The following is a 14,749-nucleotide window of genomic DNA, read 5'->3' on the forward strand; positions in this document are numbered from 1 at the left end:
AATATATACACATTCATTAATATACATTACAATTATATTTACACCAAAGTTTTTCAACGTGAACTGTCTTCTGTAAGTCATTTTGAATTTCCAACTTGACTTTAAAAATGCTATTTTCTGATATTTGTTAGGATGGCAATGTGATTTTTCCAGCCCCCACACCAAAAAATATCCCCCAAGAAGCCCCAGTAAAACAGAAGACGGTGGCTGAACTGGAAGCAGAGAAAGCAGGCACCGTTTCAATGTACACGAAGACACTAACCACAGCCTCTGTGTATGCGGCAGGTGAGAATAACATTCATTAAGACTGAGCACTGATTGAGTTTTTTATGTACTATGTTCATTGTCATGATTAATAAATGGAATACTGTTGTTATTCTTTGGATTCCATTATACTGGAATCCCTGATACATCTGACTTTACCATATGTTGCCCGTCCCTGCTCTCTGGGCTTGGAGAGTATATTGATTACCCAAAATAACACAGTCACTTTGTTAAGTACTGGAGTGAAGGCAAGCGAAATCACATATGAGGTATTAATACATTTTACAGAAAACATATTCAATATGGGCACCGATATTGCCTGTATCAAAGCTGCTGAGTAAGAGTGTCAGAGTGTGCTGATGTTGAACGTATGCAAATCAAGATCTTTTTGTGTTTTGTAAGACACTAGTTTGTGGCGATCTGTATAACTGGGTAAGACCGAGCAACCAAAAACTTGTTTGAATAATAAATAGTTTGAGGTAAGGGATAGCCTTGAATATTAGACTAGCATTCTAAGTTACCTAAGAAACTTTAATATTTTAATTTTGATTTTTTTTCTTTATAATGGGTCACAAGTTCTTTGGTTTTGTTTTAGAGTCATCTTTTTAAAATTACTAAAGAATTACTGTAAAATAGTGAGACATATTCTTTCTGGCTCTGTATCGTGAGAAGCTAAAATGTGGGCATTTGATTGGAAATTGCTTTCTTCCTCATTGAAGGAATGAAACAAGTTTAGATCTGCTTAGTGTCAAAGCAAAAACAAAACCAAAGCAAACTATAACGAATTAAGAGAGCAGCAGCAGGCAGGCAGGATTCTTGTAGGCTCAGCATTCCCCGAATTCCCATGTGAGGCCAGATGTTTTAAAGCTAAGTGTGTAACTCTCCTTGAATAAAGAGCAAGGCTCAGCAAGGCGACCGAGAGGCTTCTGCTGGTGCGCGCTGTGAGGAGATGGGGCCGTGTCCCTGCTTGCACTCGCTTACTAAAGAAAAAAAAGGAAATAAGATGATTTCAGATGATCGCATTGCTCTTGCGGTGTTTCCTAAGCAGGACCGTGAATTTCCATCTCTCTTTGAGGTGTAGAAGAAAATGGAGCAGGGCCTATGGGATAATTGAGTTTTTGAGATTTCTGTCATGTTTATCGAGGCAAGGCATTTCTGCTAGATAATTGGAGCGTTGATAAAAAAACCTTCCTATATGTGATATCATTTGTGTCTTTGTCCATTGGGAGGCACTGTGGATTTTGCTGAGTTAGTCCTTTCTGGCTAATATGATTGGAATAGAGGCGAGTATTTAATAAACACCAGGCACTGTGCTCTGTCCTTCATATATATTAGCTCATCTGTCACTTATAACCACTCAGTGACTTGGGAATATTCCCATATTCCTTTTAAAGATAAAGACACGAGGGTTAGCAATGTTATGAATGAGGACACTGAAACACACAGAGGTACATAACATGTCTAAGATCAGTCACTAGCAAGCAGCAGGATGAAGATTTGAATGAGACAGTCTGGCTTAAGACAACATGACTAATCATAACCCTATATAGTGTCTTATCAGTCACTGGAAAGCCAAAACATTTATCTGACTCTCTCCCAGAGATTTAGCAAGCCGTGTGTTAGAACTTCTGAAATACTGCATATGAGTAGGAAAATCTTCATTAAGAATAGTCAACTTCAGCCGGGCGGTGGTGGCGTACGCCTTTAATCCCAGTACTCGGGAGGCAGAGGCAGGCGGATCTCTGTGAGTTCGAGGCCAGCCTAGTCTACAAGAGCTAGTTCCAGGACAGGCTCCAAAACCACAGAGAAACCCTGTCTCGAAAAACCAAAAATAAATAAATAAAAAATAAATAAAACAAAGAATAGTCAACTTCAAGGTAAATTAACGTCCACAGCTGTTTCTTCAGCTACGCCACTGACAAAGCAATAGCTCCTGCTGAACTCAAGGACCCTTATTCAGGAAAGGGTGCTTCCAGCTCCCCCATGGCCCAGTGTCTCTGTTTTTACTGACCACTAGGTAACCCTTTCTTCTGTTGCAGAACAGCTATCCACATGGTTTTTATTAAGGAAGGCGATAATTAAAAATGTATGTTCAGAGCTGGCTGCTTGTTTCTGCACATTCTTAATTTAATTTGTAGTTATTTTTTTTTCTTCTCTTTATAAAACTCTGTTTGCTGACTTGGTGTTGAGGCTGGAGCTGACTGCCCTGGCCAACAGTCCAGTCCAGACTCAGGAGCAATTGCAAAATTTCTGTCCTGGGTGGGTGGAAGCCATATGTTTCGGGGAGGTGCTGGAGTGAATGAAATCCTTCCTGGTCTTGGAAGCCTCTGTTGCTCAGCCACAGCTGAGAATGACATAAAATTGGCCTCATAAAAGTCCTGTCTTGTAAAGGTTATATCCTGCCTGAGTAGAGTGTGTTGCTGCTCTTCTGTAGGCTTGTATAAACACATGGGACACTGTCAGTAAATGTTAAAACAAAAGGGGACAAAGTTAGGCACAGGGAATTGTGTAAATTGTTCTGAAGGTGGCTCATAAATATTACTAGATCTTTGCATTTCATTTGGGGGAAGTGGTCAGTTAAGGTAGATTTCATCTATAATCTCCCTTACATCTTAATGGTCAAATGTCTTAATAATCTACTGGTTATTATCAGGGGAACAGAATGAAAGACATGGACTATTCTATAGTGTGTGTGTGTGTGTGCATATATATGTGTGTGTGTGTATATATATATATATGTGTGTGTGCAAATATGTGTGTGTGCGTGAGCATGTACATTTAAGGTTGCTGAGGTCATTGCAGGCCATCTCACTTTCTCTTTCTTCCTCTAGGTCTCACTGGGATGCTGGGTTTGGGCATGGTGGCCCCCAACCTCGCCTTTTCTCAGATGGTGACCACTTTTGGCCTGGCTGGCATTATTGGTTACCACACTGTCTGGGGAGTAACCCCTGCTCTCCACTCACCACTGATGTCTGTTACTAATGCCATCTCAGGTTTGTTCTTTTGTTCTTTGCTCTTAGTCTGTCATAGGAGGTTTTGGTGAAGTCTACAAAGTCCATTTTCAGATCATGACTCCTGGTGTCTTGTGGCACAAGGAGGGTGGCCCGGCTAGCTTACACCTGAAATAAGCACACAAACTGTATTCATTTAAACACTGCTTGGCCCATTATCTCTAGCCTCTTACTGGCTAATTCTCACATCTTGATTTAACCCATTTCTCATAATCTGAGTTCACCATGAGGTCATGGCTTACTGGGAAAGATTTAGCATGTCTGACCTGGCGTCTCCGTGGCGGCTTTTTCTCTCTGCTTTCTTCCAGAATTCAGTTCTGTCTTCTCCGTCTACCTATCAGGCCAAGCAGTTTTTTTTTATTGATTAACCAATGAAAGCAACACATAAACAGAAGGACTTCCTCCACCAGTGTCTAGGGCAGCTTTATAGTGACTTGGGTGTTCCCAAGGGTGAGTGGGCTTGTCAAACTGGATGCTATAGAATGTGCCAGCCCTTCCTGTGTCCCCATTTCCAGCAGTATGGATCCATTAATATTTTTTTCCAATTATCAGGTACTTTAAGGAAAGGATTCCACTGATGAAATTTAAAAACCAGAGGGTATTTCACAGAATCAGTTGCCACACCCTTTAGGGTCTTTTCTTAGACTCAATTAAGCAATCTACCAAGTTTGTGTAGGCTGTGTATGACTTTGGTTGATCATGTTGTTTACACATAAGTAACCTGTAGACAGAAGTTTCTGCCCCACCCAGTCCCACAGCCATAAATTCCCAAATAAGCACACAGATGCTTATGTTAATTATAAACTATTTGGCTAGTTGCTCAGGCTTATTAGTAACTACCTCTTACAACTTAAATTAACCCATAATTCTTATCTATGTTTAGCCATGTAGCTTGGTACCTTTTCTCAGTAAGGCATTTTCATCTTGCTTCTTCTGTGTCTGGCTGGTGATTACATCTCTGCCTTTCCTCTTCCCAGAATTCTCTTAGTCTGGTCACCCTGCCTATACTTCCTGCCTGGTTACTGGCCAATCAGTGTCTTTTTAAACCAACACAAGTGGCAAATCTTTGCAGGGTACAGGAGCCCCCTTGCTAGGAAATGGTACCATCAAACATATTTCTTTGGTGAGAGCTTTTACAGCAGTGCATGTGACTTCAAGGAGCTGTTCTCTTCAACCTCCAACATTGGCTTAGATGCGAGGGAATGAGACCCAGCTGAGTAGCCAGCATGGTGGAGCACATGATTATCTCTTGGAATGTCCTAGGCGTAGCTCCTAGGATTTCTGTAGGGAGCACATCCAGTTTTAAAAAGTGCTGCATACAGGAAAGCTCAAATTGGTGGCACCCTGATCAATGCCTACAGATCATGATTAATTCCTTGTAGTTTGGTTGTCACATTTCCCTATAAGCCAGGCTCTAGTGACAGTGATGACTTACCATGATGAGATCACTGGTAGAAAATTGAAAGTCATATCCTCAAGCCAATGGATGCGAGGCTTGTTAACTTTTTACCCACAATGGTACTTCAGGTAAGAAAGGTGCATAGGCATGTTGTCAACAGTTTTGATCAGGAAGATTGCACTTATCATTTTGATGAAGATGTAAGAAGGCTGTCTTGTCTTTTGATAGGATTCTGATATGACAAGCATTTCGGTTATTCCATTGAATGTGGAGAGGTTCCTGTACTTATTCACCATGTTGATATTTTCTTTCTAGGTTTGACTGCAGTCGGTGGTTTGGCATTGATGGGAGGACATTTTTATCCTTCCACGACTTCCCAGGGTCTTGCTGCTCTTGCTACATTCATATCGTCAGTCAACATCGCAGGTAGGAGGAAGAAGAAAGAGCCCAGGCAGGCTGTTTTGGGTGACATAGGAAGCAAATACCAAGCCATGTAAAATAGACTTTCTGAATTTAAGCATTTGACTTTACCTTTAAAGATGGCTTCTCAGGCCACAAATGTTCCTTTGGAAGGAAGGTAAAATATTTTGCCTTTCTGTATTGGTTAGAAACTGCACTGATAAAGAACCAATCCATCCATACCTTCAGCCACGTAAGGATGTCGTGCTAGAAGCTAACGGGAAAACCGTGGAATGCATAGCTTTGCATTATGTTGACTTCTGCTATCACCGTGACATCTCTGAATAAGTACAACTGCAGATAGGATTTTAGTCTTTTGCCTTATCACGACTCTGTTTGTTCCTGATAACTGAAAGGCTAGCACACCACTCATGTATGACACTCATCTGATGCTGTTTTAGAGCTAAGAATTCCTTATTCTGTCCAAGAAACCTGGAGTCTTTTGATGCAGTGTTTTTCCCTTTATCATTGCTACAGAGTCTGACAAGCAGAGTATCCTATCAGAGAAAAACACTGACTTTTGCTCCTTTGTATTTTCAAGCTTTTAAATGGCCATTTGCTTCTAGTCATGCAGAAACAGTTGGCCCTGCGTTGATAGCGAGTTTTCTTCTTAACTGGATTGAGGGTTCCCCATTCTTCATCCACCTTAAGGGAACTGGTTTTAATAATAGAATGACTGTTTTTTGAGGGTCAAAAAATATTACTTGGAATAATAGTTGTCACTTTGTGATAGCTGGCAATACAGATATGTTTAATAAAGATATTCTAGCATATGAAAAAGGGTCATGCTGTCCTATGTGATACCTCTTGCCATTTTTCTTTCTCTTGATTCGGTAAGGTGGCTTTCTGGTGACTCAGAGAATGCTGGACATGTTCAAGCGACCCACGGATCCTCCAGAATACAATTACCTGTATCTCCTCCCTGGTGGCACTTTCGTGGGTGGATATTTAGCTGCCCTCTACAGTGGTTATAACATTGAAGAGGTAAGAGACCTTTGAGTGCTTTCGTTTTTACCACCATATCGTTCTCCCTTCTGACTATTTCGCTTACAGAATTTAAACTATCGAGAACATTCAGCTCTGTCAGCAGATACAGTTGTAACCTGGAAATGCCCTGTTCCAACAGAGCATTCTGATCTCCTGAGGACCAGGAGTTGGTGTGGGCTGACTTACTTGTTTTAAGGTTTCACGTGTAGAAACTGCTGAGAAGACAGTTGTACTTTCCTCGTGAGCCTGTGGATTGTTGTGAGGGTACAGTGAAGTGACCAATGGTCAGTCTGGAGACATTTGCACTTCTCTCATCCACAAATACATCACAGTTTTTATGCTGAAAAATGTTTATAACAAAAGACATTATACAATGCATTTAAGAAAATATAGTAATTAAACATTTTTTTAAAGATGCATTTTGTCTTTTAATTATTATTTTGTGTGTATGGGTATTTTACTTGCATACATGTTTCTGCACATGCATTCCTGGTGCCCCAAGAGGTCAGAAGAAGGGGCTGGAGCCACTTTTATTAGAGTTACAGACTGCTTTAAAGCCAGTGTGTGGGTGCTAGGAATCGATCCCAGGTCCTCTGTAGGAGCCGCCAGTACTCTTAATCACTGAGTCACCACTCCAGACCCCTAGAATTTATTTTTTTTTATGTTGTAGGGCCGTGATGCTCAACCTTCCTAATGCTGCGACCCTTTTGTACAGTTCCTCATGTTGTGGTGACCCCCAACCATAAGACGATTTTCGTTGCTACTTCATAACTGTATTTTTGAGAGCTATGAATTGTAATGTGTTAGGGGACCCCTGTGAAAGGGCCATTCAACCCCAGGGCATTGTTACCAGCTTACTGAGAACTACTGTTGTAGGGCTGGGGTGGAGGCATGGCTGGTGAAGTGCTTGTTGTACTAGTATGGAGACGTGAGTTTGATCCCCAAAACCTGTGTGGAAAAAAAAAAACTGGGTGTGGTACTGTACATGCTTGTAATCTTAGCACTGCAGAGGGGGTGACAGGCAGATTCTGGGAGGAATAGATTCCCCAGTGAACTCCAGGGAGTTGAGAGACTCAAGTCTGAAGTCTAAGCTTGCAGCTTACTGCACTTCCCATGGATAAATCATGTAACCCCCAGAAGCTTTTCTGCCCCCTTTATAAAGTGGAGATAATGGTTCTTTTCTCCCGTGGCTGCCATGAGAATGTTACTGTATATATAATTAAGGCATAGCTCATGGTACCAATGACATGGATTGGCTATTTTGTAGCATTTGGACACTTTTAGTGTTTCAAAATCTAACAACCCCATTTAAGTTCAGGTACTTTTGTATATTTGTGTATACTATCAAATCCAACTTGTATGTATGGCATAATTATAATTTAAAGTATGTAGTGTATTTACATTCCTAGTGGATAGGAAAATATTTTGAAGTGCTATCAAAAGAGTTCATATTTATCTGTTGACTGTCTGAATTTACATTTTAGAGAATCGCAGTCCACAAGAGAGGTCTTTGCTGTGCCAACAGATTGAAGTTTTTAATAGTCTCTTTTCTTTCCTCTGATCAGATCATGTACCTGGCCTCAGGCCTGTGCTGTGTTGGCGCCCTGGGCGGCCTCTCCACTCAGGGGACAGCTCGACTTGGCAATGCTTTGGGCATGATTGGGGTTGCAGGAGGCCTGGCAGCCACACTTGGAGGTCTGAAGCCAGATCCACAACTGTTAGCTCAGATGTCTGGCGCAATGGCCATGGGTGGTACCATAGGTAAGCGCTGGGGGACTTCGGTGTGATGGCCATGGGTGGTACCATAGGTAAGCGCGGGGGACTTCGGTGTGATGGCTTTGGGTGGTACCATAGGTAAGCGCGGGGGACTTCGGTGTGATGGCCACGGGTGGTACCATAGGTAAGCGCGGGGGACTTCGGTGTGATGGCCACGGGTGATACCATAGGTAAGCGCGGGGGACTTCGGTGTGATGGCCACGGGTGGTACCATGGGTAAGCGCTGGGGGACTTCGGTGTGATGGCCACGGGTGGTACCATAGGTAAGCGCGGGGGACTTCGGTGTGATGGCCACGGGTGATACCATAGGTAAGCGCGGGGGACTTCGGTGTGATGGCCACGGGTGATACCATAGGTAAGCGCGGGGGACTTCGGTGTGATGGCCACGGGTGATACCATAGGTAAGCGCGGGGGACTTCGGTGTGATGGCCACGGGTGATACCATAGGTAAGTGCTGGGGGACTTCGGTGTGATGGCCACGGGTGATACCATAGGTAAGCGCTGGGGGACTTCGGTGTGATGGCCATGGGTGGTACCATGGGTAAGCGCGGGGGGGGGGGGACTTCGGTGTGATGGCCATGGGTGGTACCATGGGTAAGCGCGGGGGGACTTCGGTGTGATGGCTTTGGATGGTACCATAGGTAAGCGCGGGGGGATTTCGGTGTGATGGCTTTGGGTGGTACCATGGGTAAGCGCTGGGGGACTTCTGCCTTCAGATACATTCATGTCCTTCATATATCTGAAGAAAGTTAGGTTCAGAGATTTAAAATTAAAAAAAAACTTTTTAATATTGGGAATATGGTTTGAGGACTGCATGGTTAGGAACATTGCTCCTTGGGTAAAAACCACATAGCTTATTTTTATTCAAATTCTTATTCAAATACCGACGTTTAAAAACATGGGAAAGTGTCCCAACTGAGCTAAAGAGCGGTATTAAAGACTATCCCATGCGGTATGAAGTTCTTATTTTCTTTTACTGACTATGTCTACTTACTGCTTACAGGATCGAGGACTGGGACACTTATATGTAGGCTCATCTTTTGTTCTGACGATTATAGACTGCAGTAGACTCTGTTCATAAATGCTGAACACTCAAATAACACGTGACTGGGTAGAACAACCACTGTTTTAATTTTCTCTAGTAGTATGCTGGAACTCTTGTCAGATTTTCAGAATTTTGTGAGCTGGTTTTTAAAATAAAGCCATTATTAAAAATTAAATAGGGAATGGAGAGACAGCTCAGTGGTTAAGAGCACTGGCTGTTCTCCCAGAGAACTGGGTAAAGTTCCCAGCATCCACATGGTGGCTCACAGCCATCTATAACAACAGTTTCAGGGGACCAACTACCTCGGCTGGCCTCCGAAGGTACTAGGCACTCACACAATGCGTAGACATACATGCAGGTAAAACACTCATATACATAAAGAAAAAATAAGTAAAAAATAAAATAAACTTAAAATACTTCAGAAACAAAGGTACCACTAATACAGTATACCCCTTTGTAATTAATGTACTAGACTTTTAAATGATGCTCTTAGGTTATTTATGTTGGCTTACAGTAGAGACACTATGTAACAGCAGACTGTTATAATTTCTTCCCCATTTCCTGTTTGATGACATGGCATTGACAGGTTAAAAGTATTCTTGGCGAAAGTATTGACAATATAGAAAATATAGAAAAATTTAATATAACTTAAGTTTAAAATGAGACTATGGTGTTTACATTGTGATTAGCCCAAAATAAGCAAATATTCTTCCTGTGTTTGATAACTGTTACATCCTGAGTGAAGAAGTCTCTCCACATTTGTTACAGGGGCAAAGTTTTCTCTTGCATCTTACGTTTCATACCACAAACAGAAGTTTTTCTCGAATTACCCTTTTAAATGTAAAGAAAACGTTTACTGATATGTATGTGGGAAGTGTGCTTATGAGTTGAAAATTCTAGGTTTGCTACAGGTACAAGAGCTTGGCAGAATCGACACAGTCATTCTATGAAATCAATAACTTTTTAGAACTTGGGATAAAGAAGGCTGCATTTGCTGGGGCATCAGAGCCGCTGCAGTGGTCAAGAGCACTTGCTGCTCTTCCAGAGGTCCCGAGTTCACTTCCCAGCACCCATGTTAAGCACCTCACAACTATCTGTAACTCCAGGTCCAGGATATCTGATGCTCTCCCTAGTCCCTACACACACACACATACACACACACACACACACACACTTGTATATTTTATTACTTGAAGGTTGTGCAATTACCTTTATATAAACTCGTACGTGCAACTTGTGAGCAGGCTGGTAAATCTTTCCCAGCAGAGTGTTAGCTTTAGGCTGCCTTCCATACTTCCTCAGGAAAGCTGGTCCTTTTGTGCCAATAAAGACACTGGAAGGAAAATGGTTGTCCATACTAGGAATCAGGCAACGCTCATCTGCGACAGTGATGCAAACCCTGTCCTTCGGGTTGCCGTTTTCCGAAGGTCTGTCAGATTTAAATTCCTCCCTGGCCTTGGTGTCCCGACAGGCTTGGCGATTGCGAAGCGCATCCAGATTTCTGACTTGCCTCAGCTGGTCGCTGCTTTCCACAGTTTAGTGGGCTTGGCGGCAGTGCTTACTTGCATGGCTGAGTACATTGTAGAATATCCACATTTTGCAATGGACGCGACATCAAATTTCACCAAGATTGTGGCCTACCTTGGCACTTACATCGGTGGAGTCACCTTCAGTGGGTCTCTTATTGCCTATGGAAAATTACAGGGTAAGTGATTTCACCTAACTTTGAGGTAAATATTCATCATTTAGGGCCAGGGTGTCCGTGAGTTTGTATAGCGCTCAGACACATGTAAAAGATTTTCCCTCAAAAAGATAATACATTTTAATTCTTAGGAGCTCTAAGCTTTCATAAAGCCATTTCTTCTGCACACAGCTAATAGTAGAAGTTAGTACACAGACGTTTGTAGACACTAAAGGATATTTCTTAATACATATGATCAAAATAGCACCTCTCTGGCCTTTGCTTAGGGATTTCTGTATATGTTCTGCAGAAATGAACTTGTGTTTCCTAGAGTAGAGAGATTCTTATTATCCAGTAAATTTGGTTAATGGAACTCATTCTGAAAAACAACACATCTTAGCACTATGCCAAGGCAAATTCTACTATTGCGATGTTGAATCATGAAAATGGAAGCAGAAGGAAAAATCCAGAGAGCCTCTGTGCAGTGCGGTCACAAACAAGTCCCTGGAGAAAGTTGTTTGTGATGTAAAAATATGGTTTTTGCCTCTGAATAATAAAGCTATTAAATGGGGAAACTTCCATGAAACTTAAAAAAAAATCACAAGCGAACCTCAAGTCTCGCTCATTCTTGTCTCAGGCTGTTTCTTTAGAAATAGCTAACAGGGGTTCTTCTCCCTTGGGCTCAGTTGATAGCATTGGACATGCTAATGCCCTAGAATTCTGTATTGAAGTTGTAAATAAACAAAACCACACTTAATAACTTCTGTGTTGGTCATACAGGAAAAAAAATCAATTTTTAAGATTCCATGACCTAGTAAAGAAATTATGTGGTCAAAAAGTAGGGAAAAGAACAGTTAAGTTGAACCATATTTTCTTGTCTCTGCTAATGTGTGTTACATATAGAACTTTTAACATGTCTTATGTTTCTTATCTGGTGCTATAAAGTGATGTCTGAAGTACCACATTATCATTCTGATAGTAAGTTTTGGTAACTTAGGATTAAGTGACATATGGGGTTCCCCACAGCACACTCTGGGTTCTGAGTAACCTCTGCTTTGGCCCAGGTATCCTGAAGTCAGCTCCTCTGCTGCTCCCTGGAAGGCACGCGCTCAATGCAGGCTTGCTGGCTGCTAGTGCGGGTGGACTCATCCCATTTATGGCCGACCCCAGCTTTACCACTGGCATTACCTGTCTGGGCTCCGTGTCTGCCCTTTCTACTATCATGGTAAGCTGCTGGAGATGGAGAAGCAAATACTTGGAGGAGAGTCAGGGATATATCATTAGACTACAATCTGATCACGTTTCTGTCTCTTCAAGGTCCCCAACAGTTACATGCCCATCATTTTAGAATATAGAACTTTTTTTTAAAATTTATTTATTAGAGATTTCTGCCTTCTCCCCTCCATGGTCTCCCAAATCCCTCTCCCTCCCCCAATCAAGTCTCCCTCCCTCATCAGCCCAAAGAGCAGTCCTGGTTCCCTGCCTTGTGGGAAGTCCAAGGACCTCCCACCTCCTTCCAGGTCTAGGAAGCTGAGCATCCAAACAGGCTAGGCTCCCACAAAGCCAGTTCATGCAGTAGGATCAAAACCCAGTGTCATTGTTCTTGACTTCTCAGCAGTCCTCATTGTCCGCTATGTTCAGCGAGTCCGGTTTTATCCCATGCTTTTTCCGACCCAGGCCAGCTGGCCTTGTTGAGTTCCCGATAGATTATCCCCAATGTCTCAGTATGTGGGTACATCCCTCGCGGTCCTGAGTTCCTTGCTCGTGCTCTCTCTCCTTCTGCTCCTGATTTGGACCTTGGGATTTCAGTCCGGTGCTCCAATTTGGGTCTCTGACTCTGTCTGCTTTCATTGCCCGATGAAAGTTAATCTCCAGGAGGATGACTATATGTCTTTCTTTGGGTTCACCTTCTTATTTAGCTTCTCTAGGATCATGAATTATAGGCTCAACGTCCTTTATTTATGGCTAGAAACCAATTATGAGTGAGTACATCCCATGTTCCTCTTTTTGGGTCTGGCTTACCTCACTCAGGATAGTGTTTTCTATTTCCGTCCATTTGCATGCAAAATTCAAGAAGTCATTGTTTTTGACTGCTGAGTAGTACTCTAATATGTATATATTCCATACTTTCTTGAATGTTTTAAAAGTACGAGAAGAAAATGATGTTCCCTTAACTGGCGATTTAAAGTTGTCACATCAGACACCTTTAGTGCTCTGAAATTTTCGTTGTGCCAATGTGCTGGTGAACAAGAATTTTAAAAGCCAAGGACTTAAACTCTGTTTTAACACCTACCATATCACAAGTTCTACAAATAGTGCTTCCGAGTTTGTATAATGTGTCTAAGGCGGCCACAGCTTGTAAGTTGCTCTCACATTCCCTGGAAGATGTGATGTGGGATCCAATAATTATGTATGATGAGTTACAGTTAATAAATCCAGTGTATTCACTAACAGAGTTCATCCGTCCATGGGTTTTCTCTCCCTATCTTATGTGGCTTTTGCATCTAATATATTGAGATAAACAGAGATTCTGTCTTTGTTACAGTTTGGCATTTTATTAGTAGAGGATGCTATTACATGGAATTCTGTCACGTTCCTCTAGACTGGCTATACTCTGTAGATGGCCTTTACATTATAAGTTGAGAAAATATTCACAGCACCTAGTAAGGCTATCTTGTGATTTCTTATTAAATACCGACTCTGTGATTCAGAAACACGAGAGCCGTGGTGTACAAATGGGACATATTCACAAGTGATCATAGAGTTAGGGCATGGGTCAGCACACACGCTTTAGAACAATAAAAGGGACTTGAAATTCTGTCTTTGTGTCTTAAAATCCAGTTTTCTTCTGTCTTATGTGATGGTGATTTTTTTGTTTTATTTTAAATAAAATCAAATAATCAACTAATTCTTAATTTTTAATCTAATCAAGCAGAAGTTTCCAAAAGTTCCTGTCATCAAACCTATAACATAGAAATTAAATATTTAAAAAATTGCTATTTTTTAGAAATGATGAATATATTTGAGAGGAACTTATTGCCAGTATGAAAATGTCCCCATAGCACAAAAGATATTTTTAATTGCCTTTGGCTTAATATATCCTCAGATAAACAAAACACAAAAATGGAGGTGTATATGGAATGAATAGTAAAAAGTCTGCTTCCCCTAGCCTTTTTACTTTCTTATGTTTAATAACTTTGAATTGCATCATGGACATTGTTAATGATTTTTTTAGACACATAGGATTCTGTTATATTCATGTAGAGTTATCAATAACCATTCACAATTTAATTTACATTTTTGTATTACTTTTGCTTTGGGGCAGCTAATTTGGTTAGACTGAAGTTTCAAATTCTGACTCTTTTGGGACAGTGTCTGAAACCTGTTGTTATTTTTGTCCTTAGCAGAATTGCCTGGACTCTGACCCAGAGTTTTGCATATCAGCTAGAGATTTGGGTAGTGTTTCTTTACAGTATTTGTGTAGAAATCCTTCGAGCCTGCTCCTTTGTAGGATTTTCTTTTTCACTTTCCAGCTGTCTTTGTCACCAAAACCATGTCCTCTGGATCGCCAGCCAGTAAGACTGTGGACTGCTGGCCTTAGTTTTATCTCCTCCCCTTGATACCAGCAGGGGCCATCAAGAGCTGGGACATGAACCTGGTATCATTTAATTTTCCCTAGTGGAGACTCCTTTCCAGTTTCTGCCAATTTTTATCACTACTTCTGTGTGGGGGATTTTGGGGGTGGTGGTGACAGATGTTCACGGTTGCTATGTCTATGAGAGAGTTGGTCATATGGCAGACTTGGTCATCGCCAGAAGCAGAACTTCTTTGGAAATGTGTTGTTAGACAATTGGAGTGATTACGAAGATGTTGAATGTTAGAGAATTGATTGTGTATGTTCACTTGGGACTTTGCTTTGGTTTTCTCCCTAGGGTGTGACGTTGACAGCTGCTATTGGGGGCGCTGACATGCCTGTTGTCATCACCGTGCTGAATAGCTACTCAGGCTGGGCCTTGTGTGCCGAGGGCTTCCTGCTCAACAACAACCTGCTGACCATCGTGGGAGCGCTTATCGGCTCCTCTGGTGCCATCTTGTCATACATCATGTGTGTGGTAAGGGACGCATGT

General features: G+C 41.8%; 1 protein-coding gene across 8 annotated transcripts in view; it reads left to right on the top strand.

The window, feature by feature from the left end:
* Positions 1-14,749, top strand: part of Nnt (nicotinamide nucleotide transhydrogenase) — a 92,104-nt gene that overhangs the window by 44,173 nt on the left and 33,182 nt on the right. For all 8 annotated transcript variants that reach the window (XM_075976019.1, XM_075976014.1, XM_075976015.1 and 5 more), the window contains exons 10-17: positions 132-285; positions 3,096-3,257; positions 4,990-5,100; positions 5,972-6,117; positions 7,686-7,881; positions 10,413-10,646; positions 11,687-11,847; positions 14,555-14,734. In XM_075976019.1, the coding sequence (XP_075832134.1) occupies positions 132-285; positions 3,096-3,257; positions 4,990-5,100; positions 5,972-6,117; positions 7,686-7,881; positions 10,413-10,646; positions 11,687-11,847; positions 14,555-14,734 (1,344 nt within the window). The remainder of the gene's footprint in view (positions 1-131; positions 286-3,095; positions 3,258-4,989; positions 5,101-5,971; positions 6,118-7,685; positions 7,882-10,412; positions 10,647-11,686; positions 11,848-14,554; positions 14,735-14,749) is intronic.

Source organism: Microtus pennsylvanicus, chromosome 6 (genome assembly GCF_037038515.1).
Source record: "Microtus pennsylvanicus isolate mMicPen1 chromosome 6, mMicPen1.hap1, whole genome shotgun sequence".
Lineage (NCBI taxonomy): Eukaryota > Metazoa > Chordata > Mammalia > Rodentia > Cricetidae > Microtus > Microtus pennsylvanicus.